The sequence below is a fragment of the Anabrus simplex genome, chromosome 2 (assembly GCF_040414725.1).
Source record: "Anabrus simplex isolate iqAnaSimp1 chromosome 2, ASM4041472v1, whole genome shotgun sequence".
NCBI lineage: Eukaryota > Metazoa > Arthropoda > Insecta > Orthoptera > Tettigoniidae > Anabrus > Anabrus simplex.
In genome coordinates this window covers 308,680,439-308,700,141 of record NC_090266.1, presented here as the reverse complement: position 1 = coordinate 308,700,141, position 19,703 = coordinate 308,680,439, and the positions used below count along the sequence as shown (strand labels likewise).

Sequence of the window (19,703 nt, the reverse complement as noted above, 5' to 3'; positions counted from 1 at the left end):
ATAGAGTAGATCACGATAGACTACTGGAAAAAATGAGTGCAATTGGACTAAACAAAAGAGTGACTGAATGGGTGGCTATATTTCTAGAAAATAGAACCCAGGGAATTAGAGTAGGCGAAGCTTTATCTGACCCTGTAATAATTAAGAGGGGAATTCCTCAAGGCAGTATTATTGGGACCTTTAATTTTTATGTACATATCAATGATATGAGTAAAGAAGTGGAATCAGAGATAAGGCTTTTTTGCAGATGATGTTATTCTTTACAAAGTAATAAATAAGTTACAATACTGTGAGGAACTGCAAAATGGCCTCGATAATGTTGTGAGATGGTCAGTAGGCAATGGTATGATGATAAACGGGGTTAAAAGTCAGATTGTGAGTTTCACAAATAGGAAAAGTCCTCTCAGATTTAATTACTGCATTGATGGGGTGAGAGTTCCCTTTGGGGATCATTGTAAGTACCTTGTGTTAATATAAGGGAAGATCTTCATTGGGGTAATCACATAAATATGATTGCAAATAAAAGGTACAGATCTCTGATATGGTTATGAGGGTATTTAGGGGTTGTAGTAAGGATGTAAAGGAGAGGGCATATAATTCTCTGGTAAGACCCCAACTAGAATTTGGTTCCAGTGTATGTAGTGTATGTTTTGAGCTGTCAGTGGAATGATGGTGTTGAATGACATCAGTACATGAATAAGTTTGAGCAGTGTCTTTAAAAGTAAGTCACAATATGAAGGTAAAGCTGGAATTTAAGAGGACAAATTGGGGCAAACATTCGTTTTTAGGAAGGGGAGTATGGGATTGCAATAACTTACCAAGGGAGATGTTCAATAAATTTCCAATTTCTTTGCAATCATTTAAGAAAAGGCTAGGAAAACAACAGATAGGGAATCTGCCACCTGGGCGACTGCCCTAGATGCAGATCAGTAGTGATTGATTGTAACCACCTTTCCTAAGTTGGTAAGCCACCTTTCAAAACCAAGCATGTCCAAATAAACTTGCATGATTAAAGAATGAAGACATGATTAATAAAATTCATTTAACTCTCTTTTAAGGCATACTATGAAGACGATGACTTCAACAGCAGGGCTGGCTTATCAGGAGAACAAAATGACCTTCTCAAAATGGCAATGTGCATATTTCAAACTGGGGTCTCACCTTCAACATTACTGGATCAATTACCAGTTGACACTCAGGTAAGTTGATTCTCACTGAATACAGCAGTTCACTTTGGACCTAACTGATGAACATTTCCCCAAAATTGAAAATTATGTTAATATACGCACAGCTGGGAAGTAACTGATTGAAAGTAATTAAATTACTTGTAAGAAATACTTCTGTTTAGTAATTTTTACTTGTAATCCTTACTTTTCACAAAATGCAATTTTTTTTTGTAAATTACTTCTTGATATAAAATTGTAATCATTACGTTCTAGTAATCAGTATAAATCACCTCAAGAGTTTGGCAAATATGGAGTCCCAGTGCTCATAAGACGTCACACCAAGGGTATAAAGCCAAAGATGCAATATGTGCGCATTCATTTACTCGAATGCTTGTTGAGGTAATTGGTTGAGATTTTGATAATCATGAGTTTGTACATGGTCGATAATGGAACCAGAATAAACATGTGGCAGTGAAGGGTTTAAGGAATTTCCATTCCCCTATTTTAATAAATGTTTTGAATTCATTGGCCTTTAACATAATGGGAACAGGAGTGTGAAATGCAAACTATGTTTGGTAACAATCATGTTGAAAGTTTCAAGATATCATGTTTAGTCTCACTTAGAGATGAAAACTCTATGCTAATGAAACAAAAGTAATCATTTTTTCCTTGCAAATTTTGGTATTATTTCAGCCCTACTCTAAAAAGAATTCAGTTATTTTTTTAAAGACTCGTGTTCTGTGAAGTAAGCATCATTGTAATTTTAATGATTACTTGTTGAAATTTTTTTTTTTTTTTTTGCTAGGGGCTTTACGTCGCGCCGACACAGATAGGTCTTATGGCGACGATGGGATAGGAAAGGCCTAGGAGTTGGAAGGAAGCGGCCATGGCCTTAATTAAGGTTCAGCCCCAGCATTTGCCTGGTGTGAAAATGGGAAACCACGGAAAACCATTTTCAGGGCTGCCGATAGTGGGATTCGAACCTACTATCTCCCGGATGCAAGCTCACAGCCGCGCGCCTCTACGTGCACGGCCAACTCGCCCGGTGTTGAAAATGTAACTTGTAATAATAGTAACCAAGTAAAATATTTCTAAGGTAGCTGTAATTCAGTCTAATTACTTTTATTTTATATTTTTCCCCATCACTGAATATAAGTAGGCCACAAGAGGTTATGTAAACACTTCATTATAAGATTTCTCTATGACTATGAAAGGGGATCCTTCTTGCCTAATAGGAAACAACTTTGGGAAAGCATACACTGCCCCTTTAAACTGAGTAACTTATGGTGATTTACCTCCTTTTCTCCCCACAAAGTTCTAAATTTTTATAACATTCCATTCCCTACCACTTTTCCCACACCTGGTGGGGTCCTGGATGCAAACTGAGTCACACACATGGATTTGGCCCTGTTTTACAGCTGAGGTTGTTGGTAGTGTGGTGCGTTGATGGAATATGAAGAGAAGAGTAATGGGACAAACAAGAAACCCAATCCTTGAGCCAGAGGAATTAACCAGACACAATTAAAATCCTCAACCTGGCCAGGAATCAAACCTGGTATCCTCTGACCCGAAAGCCTCAATGGTGAGACCATTCAGCCAAGCAGATTTTTAGCATAGTATAACTATATTATTCAACGATGAACACTTAAATGTTTATTGGTCTGCCTTACATCAGCAGAGATACAGACCACTTGTATGGGGTCTGATAGTTGACTAAGTTAGTAGTTTTGATGGGTATTTTCAATTCAAGACTATGGAAAAAAATATGGGAGAAAACAAGAATAAAGTTTGCTTACTGAATTTCTGTGCAAGTATGAGGATAGAACACATTCAATTTTGAAGTATCGGTTGTTTTGTACTGGGATGCATGAAGTATAAGGTCATTAAAAACTAGACTACATTATTACAGCTAATGAAATTAGAAAGGCTGTCAGAAATATGCAAGTACCAATTTTATAAATAGAATCAATAATATGATATCGTGACTTAACTGTTCTTGAATTGAAGTAGTTCCACATTAAACACAAAATCATAACTTAACAGGAAACAAAACCATTTTTAAGAGATGGGCCATGGTAACTATGCAACTCATAGGGGTTACTGTGCAAGGGAGACAAGTGACAGAAGAAAGACAGAGAGATTCTGCGTATGCATGGAATAGCCAAGCACCCCTGCTACAATCTTTCCCACTTCAGTGCGTCTCTGAGCGATCACTCTGCCAGCCTCTGTGATCGTTCCCATTACAATGGGGAACAGAACATGCAGAGTTGCTACTAGTCCAGAAAACTCAAAATTAAAATTGAGTCCCTTTTTGAAGTACTAGAAGATCTGAAGGCAACAACCATCATCAAAGAATCGGTCATGGAGACCACATCAAAGGTAAAATTTATAGGAGAACTGAGCTCAGAATTTCAAATAAACGTAGGAGTAACCCTGCTGCTCTTTAATTGTGTGCTTCAAAAAGTTTTAAGAGAATGGAGAAAAGCAGGTGCAACAACACACAGACTAGGACCAGAACTAGAAGGCATAGAAATAGACTGCTTAGCATTTGCAGATGACATGGCGTTAATTGCCTAAGACATCCCCGATGCGCAAAAGCAACTTGAACTACTACAAGAACAAGCGGCAAAAATCAGATCACAAATTTTAATTTGAAAAAGCAAAATTATGACATATCAAAACTGCACCAGATGAACTTCATATTGGCAACAAGAAAATCTCTCGAGTGAAGGAATTTAAATATTTAGGTGATTGGATTCCAGCAAATTGTAACGAAAAGAAATCTACTGAATAGAGACTTCAGAAAATGGAGACTGCTTTTCAGTTAACGAAATGACAACAAAAAATGTCTGTCCTGGCACTGCAAAATCTAACATTATACAACAGTAATTAAACCTGAAGCTCTCTACACGACAAGCTTACCCTCCAACATAACGCTAAAAAGGCAAATAGAAGTGAAGGAACATACAAGAATGAGAAAAATCCTAGGACTAAGGACAAAAGATGGAGTACATTATCCGAAGCCTAATGGAAAAATATATAAAAATATTTCCAAAACCACAGGCACAATGAGCACACAAAGAATCCAATTCATGAGGCACTTAGTCTGTTTGAGCTCATTCTTTCTAACTCACAAAATCCACATATTTTTTTAAGAACAAGTCTACCCACCCTAATTGGCACAGACAGAAAAAAAGTCTGAAAGAACTAGGATCAGCACACCTACAAGACTGAAATGAGATTAGATCACTCATATACAGGGTTTCGAGGAAGAAGAGAGGCAGAGTCGCCAATACACATGGTCAATGAAACAAAAACACACTCAGTCGTTTATGAAGGAATATTGGGCTAAAAGAAAGGCCAGAAAACGTAGAATTTGTGTGGTGAAGAAGGAGGAGAAGAAGAAGAAGAAGAAGAAGAAACATGTCTAACTTCAAATATTCATATATTGTAATATATAAGTAATGTTTATTCAATTCAATCCTGAATACAATGTTTACAATATTCTTGTATGTATGTATGTATGTATGTATGTATGTATGTATGTATGTATGTATGTATGTATGTATGTATGTATGCATGCATGCATAGTCTTCAGCCCGAAGGCTGGTTGGATCGTAAACAGCTCCACTATTAGCTGTCATAGATGGCCTAGGGATCACTGAAGAAGCGTACTAGGGAAATGAGGAGTGGGGTAGTTTCCCGTTGCTTTCCTCATAGAGCCAGAAGTTGCTATTACATATCAGTCTGCAAAGCCCACTGAAATGCATGCACCAACCAACCCTAAAAGCAACATTTCCACACCATTCATAGCAGGAACTGGCTGCATTAAGAATGGCGTTACTAGCATCGCTCATACCTCAGTCACTTTCATATTGTCAAAGCCTAGGATAAGACAAGACAGATCAATGCTGTAGTCCATACCAGAAGACATAGTGCACAGTAAACACTAGGTCTCACCAGCAAAGGCACACAATATTCTTATAAACTGAAATATAACTCCAATGTTAATTAATGCTGTTTCGTATTTAAGAACCTTAATATGCCATACTTTAATTCAACTAAGGGCTTTTAACAATCTCCAGTAAATACTTCAGAAATACAAAAAGAACAGTTTTTTTTCTTTCTTTTTCCTTGGACATATAATTGGCATACTCAAAAATTCCTCAATAACTCAGTGGTGGGAAGTGTTTGGCAAAAATATAGTGTTAAGACTGATAATCCCGAAGCATTACAAAAATGTTAAAATGCAGCCTATCAAATGCCTTCCACTTTTGACAGTGACTCTTCTTCTACACGTACTTTTTTCAGTTATTGTTGTTGGCAGTGTGGATTTTGACCAGTTTTATGGACAGATACAATTCCTGATGCCAACCCTATGTAGAGGAATATATTCACTATTGGATACTGGCTGCACTTAAGCGACTGCAGCTATCGAGCTCGGTGAGAGAGTTGTTAAAAACTACTGAAACTTCATCATACCTGCCATAATACAGTAAATGGGAGATGAAATTAGCAATAATAGAAAACTATTATAGACAAGACCCTGGCTATTAGAGAAGAGATAATAAAGGAGGGACTGCAAACTGTTAAGGAAATTTGAAACTGAAAATCTAAAAGAATTCGTAGTCTACCTAGATCATTTATGAGATTATTGAAGAAATCAAATCAAAGAGCACCAGACAAGACAAAAAACACTCCTAAATAATTGACCTGACTGATTACACTGACTGAACGAAGCACCAAATTTGTGAGGGTACTTACTCGGCCTAATCAATCGCTCGCTACTAGGCCGAGTATTGACTGAACTTATCACATTAGCCGAGCACTTGACCGAATGCACTGTCTCGGCCCAGTACTCAGTAGGTGTAATTCGACTTCAGATATTGTATGCTAGAGAAATGGCAGTAACAAGACAGTTCAGGAACAAATTTTACTATTGAGTTTTTTAAATGCCACCAAATTCAATAGTGCAAATGAATCTCAATTTTTTTTTTTTTTTTTTTTTTTTTCTGCAGACTGGAATTTAGCCATTACAATTTGAAAATTTTAGGTGCCTACATCCTACTTTTAGTCACCATGGCAACCTGGGATTTGTCCAGCCCTGTAGGTTACCAGACCTAATATCCCCAACATTTCCACACCATTTTGTCATTTAGTGGTCATGAAAGTCTACGCTTTAAGAAGAAAAGTAACTTGTATACTGGATGGAAATGCATGCATGTAAGTATAAATTCCCTACATGCTAAAGGTCTTACAAGAGGTAATGTCAGAATTTTGCCATAAAATGGATCAGGGAATCTGATGTGACATAGGCCCCAATATCTAAGCAATCTCAAAACCCAATAGACTCAACTGGGATTTCATTCTGCAATTATGGACACAGGAGGCAAGAATAATATAATGTAGTATATATTCTCACAATACTTACTTACTTAGCAGTTATTTACTTAACTTTTATTTTCTTCATGAACTTTGTAACACTTTAATGAGGAAAAACATGTTAATGCCAACTGAGTAATGGAATGATGGCAATTTTATTGGAAAGTGTGCAGTTCATCTCTTTGTACTGTGATTCTCATAAAAGAGAGTTATTGGTTATGTCATACTCTCATAACTTACTAACCGCACAGAATAAGACAGATTATTATTCAGGTTAAAGGAATGAGGACAGATATTTTTCTGAAACTCAGGTACAGTATTTACATTTCTTAACCTACAGTTTTACACAAATCAAAAAGTGTATTGATAATGAATGATATCCATATGTAAGTCATATTAAAAAAACACTCAAAAACAATTTGCATCATCCCAATACCAGGTGTATGCACAAGTCTTTTCCGGTTTCACTAAGAGATGGCGACAGCGAACAGTACACAGCACATGAATTTGACACATATGTCAGTTTGTTTGTCTGACATTAACCTACCATCACACACAAGTTGAGTCAGCCGAACACTAGCGTCTGTGTTGTATTGTTCAGTGATCATGTCGACATTTGTGCCTGATGAACATTTGCGGCATGCATTGCTTTTCTTATTTAATCAAAAGAAAAAGGCCGTGGAAAGTCATCGTTTGCTGGTAGAAACATATGGTGAACAAGCTCCATTGATTGGAACATGTGAGAAATGGTTTCGACAATTTAAATATGGTGATATCAATGTGAAAGACAGTGCGCGCTCTGGATGATGACCCAACTCAAACTCAACAGCAACTGGCATAAGCATTAAATGTGTCATAAAAAACAATCAGCACATGTTTACGAGCAATGGGGATGATCAATAAACTCGGTATATATGTCTCACACGATATGAATGAACGGCAAATGGAAAATCGCAAAGTCACTTGTGAAATGCTGCTTCAACGCCACGAAAGAAATTCATTTCTGTATTGAATTGTGACGGGTGAAGAAAAATGGATTTATTTTGAAAACCCAAAGCAAAGAAAATCGTGGCTGTCACCTGGCGAAGCCGGTCCTTCAACACCAAGGCCAAATCGCTTCGGCAAGAAGACCAGGCTCTGTGTCTGGTGGGACCAAAGCGGTATTGTGTATTATGAACTCTTGAAGCCCGATGAAAACATTAATGCACAACGCGATCATCAATAAATGATTCATTTAAATCACGCATTTATCGAAAGATGACCGGAATGGGCCAGAAGACATGATAAAGTGATTTTGTTACACGACAATGTGCCATCTCACAGCAAAACCAGTGTGACACCTTGAAATCGCTTGGATGGCACATCCTTCCGCACGTTTTACTCCCCTGATCTGGCGCCATCTGACTATTACCTCTTCGCATTAATGGGGCAAGCGCTAGCAGAGCATCACTTCAGCAATTTCGAGGAAGTTGGAAAATGGCTCGACGAAAGGTTTGCCGCAAAAGACAAGCAGATTTTCTGGCATGGTATTCATAACTTACCTGAAAGATGGGCGAAGTGTGCAGAAACTGATGGCCAATATTTTGGATAAACAAAAAATTAATTTCCCTTGAAAATTAAATGTTTTCTTTACCACAAAAACTGGCAAAAACTTAGGCATACACCTGGTGTATGGTATCAATGTACTGCTATCTTGAATGTTCATGTGTAACTGACTGGAAATCTACCTCTTATGTTGTTTGTAAATTGTAAATAGCCCTGCAATTCAGTTCAAGTTGTTGTACTTTTAAGGAAACAATAGTAGTGTTCTGAATAGTGTTGCGAGGGCAGTAAGTACAATGTCGACATATGATCGCAAGTTCACATAATCACTTTAAATTAAGACAGACTGTAAACAAGGGAAGTTGTTCGATAAGGGCGAGTGAATCAGAGTGATATATCTTGCACATAGAACCTTTTCAAAACAACAGCCAATGATAACTACTTGCCCCAATCAGGCCGACCACATTCTACATCTGGAGCCGATGACTGCTATCTAAGACTTATGTTGCAGTAATAATCAAAAGTAGCGTAGACTCGCGGTATTCCACACATTATGGTACTACTCGTAGGTAATGTAATGCGCACAAGTAACACACACCTATGGTGTTTCTCACATTGTGGCACCATTTACAGGCAACACAAACCTATGGTGTTCCTCACATAGATGTACTAATCACGTACTATCCTGTGGCGTTCCTCACATAGCGAGTACTAATCATAGGCAAGGCAGACCCATGGTGTCGCTCAGAGTGGTACTAATCACAGGTACTGTAAAACTCACCCTGATTCACACACTGTTGCTACTAATCACAAACCTATTGTGTACCTAACATAGTGGTACTACGTACAAGTAAAAGCGACCCATGGTGTTCCCCGCGTGGTGGTACTAATTACAAGTAGTCTCATGGTTCTAATTCAATCATCCCTTGGTCACCCCTTTCAGTCATCTCTTACGACAGGCAGGGGATACCGTGGGTGTATTCTTCGCCTGCAGAGGTGGGCTCGCTGATGTTCAGGGGTGGCATTACCAAGGTCACCGTACACCTCTTGCGGTTGTTCAAGGTACACTAAATGTTCGATAGTAGAGAGAAAACATTCTCCAACTTATAGTGGAACAATATCATTAGCATTTACAGAGTGACTTGGCTGTGCAGTCAGGGTTGCGCAGCTGTGAGCTTGCATTCAGGAAAGAGTGGGTCTGAATTCCACTGTTGGCAGTCCTGAAGATTGTTTTCTGTGGTTTCCCATTTGCACATCAAGCAAATGCTGGGGCTGAACCTTAACTAAGGCCATGACCACTACCTTTCCAACTTTCTCATCCTTCTATCACCAGGAACCATCGATGTTTTAGTGCGACATTAAACCACTAGCAAGAAAGTTAGCATTTTGGAGAAGATCTAATTTTAATGGACAAAAACTTGTGTCTCCATTATGTACACCATTAATACTTTCTTTTGTTGTGGTGATGTCATCTGAATGGCAAGAGAGTACTTACAATGAAGGGACACCGGTGAAGTTAAAGAGTATGCACTCTGGGTGCCCTCGTACATAAAAAATGTTTGATGGTGGGGGGGCTTATATAGGTGGGAGGAGGAAAGGTAGGTTACCTGGGAAACTAATGGACTTTGCAGTAGACAGCAAGATGTAGACCAAGTAATCTGCAAGACTTGTGCAGAATTTTGAGTGTTGAATGGGACAAATTAGACAAAGAATGGCTTGGTGACCACACGGACAATATGATCAGATAGATTCAACTATTTGTCCGTGCAAGGGAATGTGTGACCCAACATTAATGTTGTCAATAATAATAATAATAATAATAATAATAATAATAATAATAATAATAATAATAATAATAATAATAATAACAACGATAATAATGTTATGAGCTTTACGTCCCACTAACTACTTTTATGGTCTTCTGAGACGCAGATATGCCGGAATTTAGTCCTGCAGGAATTCCTTCATGTGCCAGTAAATCTCCAGACATGAGGCTGACGAATTTGAGTGCCTTCAAATACCACCAGACTGAGCCAGGATCGAACCTGTCAAAAGGCCAGCGCCTTAACCATCTGAGCCATTCACCCCGGCTGTTAACTATGTATATAAATTATATGAGTAAAGAACTGGAATCGTAGATAAGGTTTCTTGCGGATGATGTATAACCCACCAAGATTGTGAACAACTGCAAAAAGGCCTCAACAATGTTGTGAGATGGACAGCAGGCAGTGGTACAATGATAAATGGGGTTAAAAGTCAGGTTGTGAGTTTCAGTAATAGGAAAAGTCCTCTCAGTTTTAATTACTGCGTTGATGGGGTGAAAGTTCCTTATGTGGATCACCGTAAGTATCTATGTATTAATAAAAGGAAAGATTTTCATTGGGGTAATCACATTAACGGGATTGTAAATAAAGGGTACATGGTTATGAGGGTCTTTAGGGGTTGTAGTAAGGATGTAAAGAGGCTGGCATGCAAGTCTCTGGTAAAACCCCAACTAGGGAATGGTTTCAGTGTATGGGACCATCACCACATAGAGAACTGGAAAACATCCAAAGAAAAGCAGCTCAATTTGTTCTGGGCGATTTCTGACAAAAGAGTAGTGTTACAAAAATGTTGTAAAGTTTGGGCTGGGAAGACTTGGGAGAAAGAAGACAAGCTGGTCGACTAAGTGGTATGTAATACCAATAAAAATGGTCCATTATTGGACATTATAAATTTTCCAATAAACTCATTCCTGGTTGCCAGTGTTTCACCCCCGTGTGCTAAGTTGGGTTCAGCAATTGGTACATAGCACACCCAGCAAGACGCATGGCTAGTGCATACAGTGGAGGCCACTGCGTAGGCCACATGGAGCCACCGGCAGTGCCAATGCACTATAAGAGACTGTTTCATTACCAAAAATTGATCCCTGCTTGGCCATCAGATGATATAGATGTTGATTCCCATAGGGAACCTGAAATATTTGTCCTGAATGAGTAAATTTATGATACCAATATAAATGATCCGTTCTTGGACATTATAAATTTACTCATTTGGGAGAAATATTTTAGGTTCCCTATGGGAATCAACATCTATATCATAAGTGGTATGTTCCAAGCTGTCAATGGACAGATGGCATGAAATGACATTAGTAGATGAATAAGTTTGAGTGGAGTTTCTTTTTAAAGTAGGAGGGCTCACAATATGAAGATAAAGTTGGAATTCAAGAGGACAACTTGGGGCAAATATTTATTGATAGGAAAAAGAGTTAGGGATTGGAATAATTTATAAAGGAAGATGTCCACTAAATGTTCACAGTCTTTGCAATTATTTAAGGAAAGACTAGTTAAACAACAGATAAGAAATTTGCCACCTGGGCGACTGCCCTAAATGTGGATCAGTAGCAAATGATTGAACATTCATCTGAACATAGCGCCCTCATGGCAGTTACGAATTAATAGTTCATTATTTTAATCATTTCAACTGAGAAAACAATGAAGTGATCTTGCAAAGAAATAAGTTTTTTTTTTGTGGCATTTACATTGGCGATTCAAAACTTTGTTTAATATGTGTAATGCACAATTTGAGGCTCTGTGCCTCAGGCGGCAGCACGCCGGCCACTCACCACTGCTGCTGGGTTCCGTGGTTCAAATCCCGGTTACTCCATGCAAGATTTGTGCTGGACAAAGCAGAGGCAGGACAGGTTTTTCTCCGGGTACACCGGTTTTCTCTGTCATCTTTCATTCCAGCAACACTCTCCACTATCATTTCATTTCATCTGTCGGTCATTAATCATTGCCCCAGCAAGTGCGACAGGCTTCAGCAGTCGACACAATTCCTATCCTCGCCGCTAGATAGGGCTTCATTCATTCCATTCCTGGCCCAGTCAAATAATTGGAAACAGGCTGTGGATTTTCTTTTCTTTCTTTTTTTTTTTTTTTTTTTTTTTGCTAGGGGCTTTACGTCGCACCGACACAGATAGGTCTTATGGCGACGATGGGATAGGAAAGGTCTAGGAGTTGGAAGGAAGCAACCGTGGCCTTAATTAAGGTACAGCCCCAGCATTTGCCTGGTGTGAAAATGGAAAACCACGGAAAACCATCTTCAGGGCTGCCGATAGTGGGGATTCGAACCTACTATCTCCCGGATGCAAGCTCACAGCTGCGCGCCTCTGCGCGCACGGCCAACTCGCCCGGTGTGGATTTTCTAAATAGACAAATTATACCCTGCTATTTTTAAAATTCTAGTGTTTGTGCAGATGAAAGGGCAATCACTGTTTGAGAACCACTGTGCTGTTGGATTTGCTCTTTATTGTTCAAAATAAAAACTAATCAACAGGTACTTTCATAAATATCTGATGGTCCATCTCGAGCATTACAAGCAGTTTTTCTCCCTTACAGCATAGCCGTTTTGAACTGCGACCTGGATTAGCTTTGCTACACCGTGATTCAATTTCACTTACCACAATATATCTGCCACTACAGTGACTGACTGAGCAAATGTCATGGGATAGCGGAGTACTGATGCGCAGGTGTGTTGTCTGCACACCACACGCCCCCTGTGCCAGCGGCAGTTGTATAGGAGACCTTGTGAGCAGTGGCTGTGCGTGTGACAGGTGTAACATGGAACGTCATCATGAGCTGACACCGTTCGAACGGGTTATAGTGGTTGGTGCCCAACGGATGGGAAGTGCGATTTCGGAAGTGGTGCGGGAATTCGGCTTCACATGATCAACCGTGTCCAGGGTGTATCGTGAATGGTTGAATGCGGGTGTCACCATCCACAACAGACGAACGACCGGCCGTCTAGCCACACTCAATGACGTGACCGGCGACATCTGAGACGGATTGTCAATAGTGACAGACGGGCAATCGTGCAACAAATCACGGCTCAATTCAACACAGGCCGTGCTAGACATATCTCCCAGTGGACAATTCGTAGGAACATGGGTTCTATGGGGTATGGGAGCCGGCGCCGCACACGGGTGCCACTGTTAACCCAACGTCATCGGGCACAAAGACGTACATTTGTCGCCAGTCACCACGGATGGACACTGGAAAAATGGCGTAAGGTGATATGGTCGGACGAATCATGATTTCAACTGCACCATGCCGATGGGAGGCACCGTGTATGGCGCAGACCACACGAAGCGATGGATCCCGCCTGCCTCGAAGGTGTGGTCCAGGGCGCTGGTGTCTCTGTTATGGTCTGGGATGCATTTTCCTGGTATGGAATGGGCCCCCTAGTTGTTCAGGAAGAAACTTTGAATGGTACGCGGTATGTTGAGCTGCTCAGAGACCATCTCCACCCATTTTTGGCCTTCCAGTGCCCAGACGGTTCTGCGGTGTTTCAAGATGATAACGCGCTGCCACATCGCTCCCACGTCACCCGGGAATGGTTCCAGGAACATGCAGCGGAGGTCCAACGACTGCCATGGCCACCCAAGAGCCCCGATATGAACCCTATCGAACACATCTGGGATGTCCTGGAACGCAGGCTCCGCGCCATGGATCCTGCACGCATGAATAGACCAGCATTGGCAGCCGCTCTGCAAACGATTTGGTGTCGGCTGCATCCAGAGGACTACCAGGGACTTGTCAACTCACTTCCATGGCGTCTCACTCCAGTTCGCAGGGCCAGAGGAGGCCCCACATGCTATTAGGTGACTATCCCATGACATTTGCTAAGTCAGTGTAGTTTGATTAGAACAAAGGAGGGGATCAGATGCAGTCAGGCCAGGAGCAATCCTGCTACCGTACGTATGTGACTGTACACGGTACTACCTGCGACTGCCTGAAAAAGTACGGGAGAACCAATGGCTGAGGGCGGAGTAGTTCTTCCTTAGGAGGCCTGATGAAGCCTTTGCGTATGAAATGACACACAAATTCATCAAAGTGCTGCTGCCTTGTAGATGTGGCAGGGGATTGCCAAAGGCTAGGGGAGATTACCCTGATAGAAAACTCTCTGCAGTGTTATAGGTTAGCAGGTCCACTGTACAGAGGTAAATGAATGTTGCTTTCAAAACAGAAACAAGCTTTGAATGTAAGTGTTAAAATTACCGGACACGACAACTCTTCAAGCACCTCACAAAATTACGACGGGGAACAACCTGAAGCTCATCACAGGTGTAGGAAGAGACAGACATTACCCAGAAACAGCTCAAATTGGAACTATCCTCACCGTTACTAACAAATGTGAACAACTCGTAAACCTTATGGACAGGTGCAAGTTTCAGGTATTGGGGTTGAGTAAGAAAAAGTGGAAAAGCTGTGGAAGGAAGTCTCTGAGAAGTGGATATAAGTTATACTGGAGAGGGAACACGAGCGAATCCAAAAATGAAGTTGATGCCCTCCTGCGCGAAGATTAGATGTACAGACAGATGTTACCTATGTGAATGATAGGATCATTCAGATGAAATTACGTGATGCAGTTGCTTAAGTGTGGCCAGTATCCAGTATTCGGGAGATAGAGTGTTCAAATCCCACTGTCGGCAGCCCTGAAGATGGTTTTCTGTGGTTTCCCCATTTTCACACCAGGCAAATGCTGGGGCTGTACCTTAATTAAGGCCATCCCACTCCTAGCCCTTTCCCTTTCCATCGCAGGGGAAGTGCGGGAGCGCGCGGGATGGGCACTCTTCTTCGCTGCCTTCTTTTCTAGTTTAGACTGGCTGGGAGATGATTTCCCAGCTCTGGTCGACGAAGCCGCCTCCGACAGCTGTGGCACTGCTTTCGCTGACCTCTTACGGGGTGGGGGAGAGACTTGACCTTCCCCCCTTGCTGTACCAGCTTAGAACTGCCAGCCGGCACAGACTTCTGGTTGGTCGAAGGTGGAGTGGTCCTCCCCTTCGAGGTTTTACTCTTTGCGATGTTGCTCTGAGAAGAAACAGTCACCTTGGGCGCAGCGATCATCACAGGTAACATTGATGTGAAAGACGAACCTGGGAGACTCTGAGCTATCATGCTGTAGTTGAGTGTACGGGCAGGTGTATTTGTGGAATTAAACTTACGGCGTGCTTCCTGGTAGGAAAGACCATCCAGGGTCTTGAACTCCTGGATCATCTTCTCACTCAGATATGTCTGACAGTTCCAATTCCGAGGAGAATGAAGACCAGAGCAGTTAGTGCACTTGTACGGAGTTGCGCACTCCTCCACACCGTGAGCTACTCGTCCACATGTACCACACACAGACTGATTCGAACGAGATACCATATGACTGAATCTCTGGCATTGATAGCATCGCACAGGAGGCGGGATGTACGGCCTCACATCGCAACGATAAGTTGTTACCTTGACTTTGTCTGGTAACACTGACAACTTGAAAGAGACAATGAAGACACCAGTGGCAACGTCTTCACCGTTGACCTTGCGCGTAATGTGCCCGACGTGTGTCACGCCACGGTTCTTCATGTCTTCCATCAACTCGTAGTCAGTGTTCAAAATAAGGTCACGGTGAAGAATGACTGCGCGAACCAGACTCAAGGATGTGCTCCTCCACTTTGACGGGGATTTTGTCAAAGTGGTCGCACTTAAGCAACTGATCGGCTTGCAGTGCTGTGCGAGTCTTCAAAAGTAAACTACCATTGCGTATTTTCTTCAGATCATCAAGTTCGCCGTACACGCCTTCAATGTGTCTACTAAAAAGGATCAATTTTACCAGCTTAAAATCATGCCCATCGGTTCAGGTAGCAACCAGAAACCTAGGGAAGCTGGATCCCATTTCTTCATGCTGCACATGTTCCCAGGGAGTTGAACTTCTCACGGAAGCAAAAGTGACTTCGGTGGGGGATCACCTTTGGATTGGCGACTTCGTTTCAAAGCCATGCCCAAAACCATCCTCCCCGAATGCCACCCACTCCGATCAGAGGCCTCAGAAGCCGAACCAAGCTGCCAAGGCAATACCCACCTGGTCATAGCCGGTACTGCCCGGGGTCCGATGTTGGACGATGCCTAATACAGGATGACTAAGGCAATGAGCACTAGGACTCCCTTCCTCTAGTCTCTTCCAACAGCATGTAGCCCATAGCATGTACAGAGCACTAAATATAGAGAAAAATAAAATAAAAATAATAATATGTCTTTCTGGCATTCGGTTGTGTGGGGACCTGTGTTGTCAGGCGGATACTACTGCAAGGGTACATGGCACTCCACCCACTGCTTCCTGGGAGGTTATTGACGTGGGCTTTCGGGCGTAACCTCACATGTAAAAGGCCCATCTCCGAGCACCACGCACATCAAAAATTTTGAAATGGTCTACAACTAACCCTCAAAGGACTATAAAAAATTAAGCGGGGACCATGACCAAATGACCCTTTTTGTCGCCTTCTACAACAGGCAGGGATTGCCCGTGAATGTATTCAGCCTCTCCCATCCACAGGAGGTCCAACACATTATACCAAACAGTTATCCACGTTCGCGCCTAGGTCGCCCCTTTTAGTCTCCACTTACGACAGGCAGGCGATACTACGGGTGTATTCTACATGTGCATCCCCCAACCACAGGGGGTAGAAGAGGAGGTGGAAAAGAAGGTGGTAGTGTTTCATGTTGGTACCAACAACGTAAGGCAAGCAGGTATAAGTACCAATTTAGTAGGTGATGTATGGGATCTGGTAAATGCAGCACAGGTGAAGTTTAATGAAGTAAAAATTGTTATCATTGTAATACTGGGTAGTAGGGATACTGACTGGAAAGTGATTGGGCATTTAAATGAGACTATGGAGTGGGTATGTGGGTAACAGGTTACGAAAAAGTTAAAGATGAGACACATGAAATTCTAGGTGTAAGGCTCATTTCTAAAGATAATAAGCAACTTGATATATTTGGAGTGTACAGATCGGGAAAGGGTAGCACTGACGCGGATTCGGAATTATTTGAGAGGATAGTCAGCTATGTGGGAAATGACATGGAAAAAATGTGACTGTAGCGGGAGATCTGAATTTGCCAGATGTCAAATGGGAAGGAAATGCGAATGACAGGAAGCATGACCAACAAATGGCAAATAAGTTAATATGGGAAGGACAGCTGATTCAGAAAGTGATGGAACCAACCAGAGGGAAAAATATCCTGGATGTGTGCTGATAAAACCAGATGAGCTCTATAGGGAAACTGAAGTAATAGATGGTATTAGTGATCATGAAGCTGTTTTTTTGGTAGTTAAAAATAAATGCGATAGAAAGGAAGGTCTTAAAAGTAGGACTATTAGGCAGTACCATATGGCTGATAAAGCAGGCATGAGGCAGTTTCTAAACAGTAACTATGATTGGTGGAAAACGGTAAATAAAAATGTAAACAGACTCTGGGATGGGTTTAAAGAAATTGTTGAGGAATGCGAAAGCAGGTTTGTACCTTTAAGGGTGGTAAGGAATGGTAAAGACCCACCTTATTATAGTAGAGAAATAAAGAGACTAAGAAGGAGGTGCAGACTGGAAAGAAATAGAGTTAGAAATGGCTGTGGAAGTAAGGAGAAATTGAAGGAACTTACTAGAAAATTGAATCTAGCAAAGAAGGCAGCTAAGGATAACAGGACGGCAAGCATAACTGGCAGTCATACAAATTTTAGTGAAAAATGGAAGGGTATGCACAGGTACTTTCAGGCAGAAACAGGTTCCAAGAATGACATTCCAGGAATAATAAATGAACAAGGAGAGTGTGTGTGTGTGTGTGTGTGTGAGGATCTTCAAAAGGCAGAAGTATTCAGTCAGCAATATGTAAAGATTGTTGGTTACAAGGATAATGTCGAGATAGAGGAGGAGACTAAAGCCAAAGAAGTAATAAAATTTACATATGATAACAATGACATTTACAGTAAGATACAAAAGTTGAAAACTAGAAAAGCGGCTGGAATTGATCAGATTTCTGGGGATATACTAAAGACAATGGGGTGGGATATAGTACCATATCTGAAGTACTTATTTGATTATTGTTTGGTCGGAGGAGCTATACCAGATGAATGGAGAGTTGCTATTGTAGCCCCTGAGTATAAAGGAACGGGTGATAGACATAAAGCTGAAAATTACAGGCCAGTAAGTTTGACATGCATTGTATGTAAGCTTTGGGAAGGCATTCTTTGTGATTATATTAGACATGTTTGAGAAAATAATATCTGGTTCGATAGAAGGCAGTTCGGTTTTAAGAAAGGTTATTCTACTGAAGCTCAACCTGTAGGATTCCAGCAAGATATAGCAGATATCTTGTATTCTGGAAGTCAAATGAACTGTATCGTGATTGACCTGTCTAAAGCATTTGATAGGGTGGATCATGGGAGACTACTGGCAAAAATGAGTGCAATTGGACTCGACAAAAGAGTGAGCGAATGGGTTGCTATATTTCTAGAAAATAGATCTCAGAAAATTAGAGTAGGTGAAGCTTTATCTGACCCTGTAATAATTAAGAGGGGAATTCCTCAAGGCAGTATTATCGGACCTTTATGTTTTTTTAAATATATAAATGATATGAGTAAAGGAGTGGAATCGGAGGTAAGGCTTTTTGCGGATGATGTTATTCTCTACAGAATGATAAATAAGTTACAAGATTGTGAACAACTGCAAAGTGACCTCAAAAATGTTGTCGATGGACAGCAGGCAATGGTATGTTGATAAACGGGGTTAAACGTCAGGTTGTGAGTTTCACAAATAGGAAAAGTCCTCTCAGTTTTAATTACTGCGTTGATGGGGTGAAAGTTCCTTTTGGGGATCATTGTAGTTATCTGGGTGTTAATATACGGAAAGATCTTCATTGGGGTAATCACATAAATGGGATTGTAAATAAAGGGTACAGATCTCTGCACATGGTTATGAGGGTATTTAGGGGTTGTAGGAAGGATGTAAAGGAGGGTGCATATAAGTCTCTGGTAAGACCCCAACTAGAGTATGGTTCCAGCGTATGGGACCCTCACCAGGATTACCTGATTCAAGAACTGGAAATAATCCAAAGAAAAGCAGCTCGATTTGTTCTGGGTGATTTCCGACAAAAGAGTAGCGTTACAAAAATGTTGCAAAGTTTGGGTTGGTTAGAATTGAGAGAAAGAAGAAGAGCTGCTCGACTAAGTGGTATGTTGATATAGATGTTGATTCCCATAGGGAAACTAAAATATTTGTCCTGAATGAGTACATTTATAATACCAATATAATGGTCCGTTATTGGACATTATAAATTTTCCAGCTAACTCAATCTTGGTTGCATGCGTTTCGCCCTCGTGTGCTAAGTTAGGCTCGTCAGTTGGGACTTAGCAAACCACCCAAGACGCAAGGCTAGTGCATACCGTGAAGGCCACTGCATAGGCTATTTGAAGCCACCAGCAGTGCCAATGCACTACGAGAGCTATGTCTCATTTCCAAAATGCTCTCATAGTGCATTGGCACTGCTGGTGGCTTCAAATAGCCTATGCAGTGGCCTCCACGGTATGCACTAGCCTTGCGTCTTGGGTGGTGTGCAAAGTCCCAACTGACGAGCCTAACTTAGCACACGAGGGCGAAACGCAGGCAACCAAGAATGAGTTAGCTGGAAAATTTATAATGTCCAATAACGGACCATTATATTGGTATTATAAGTGGTATGTTCCGAGCTGTCAGCGGAGAGATGGCGTGGAATGACATCAGTAGATGAATATGTTTGAGTGGCGTTTATGAAAGTAGGAAAG

At 41.2% G+C, this 19,703-nt stretch overlaps 2 protein-coding genes across 2 annotated transcripts in view; one reads left to right on the top strand and one right to left on the bottom strand.

Annotated features, from left to right (window-relative positions):
• The window catches only part of LOC136864073 (mitochondrial carnitine/acylcarnitine carrier protein), a 332,454-nt gene that overhangs the window by 46,182 nt on the left and 266,569 nt on the right, over positions 1-19,703 (bottom strand). The window lies entirely within an intron of this gene.
• The window catches only part of LOC136862796 (insulin-like growth factor-binding protein complex acid labile subunit), a 45,971-nt gene that overhangs the window by 11,252 nt on the left and 15,016 nt on the right, over positions 1-19,703 (top strand). Inside the window, exon 3 of the mRNA XM_067139050.2 lies at positions 1,059-1,199. Coding sequence (XP_066995151.2) covers positions 1,059-1,199 — 141 coding nt within the window. The remainder of the gene's footprint in view (positions 1-1,058; positions 1,200-19,703) is intronic.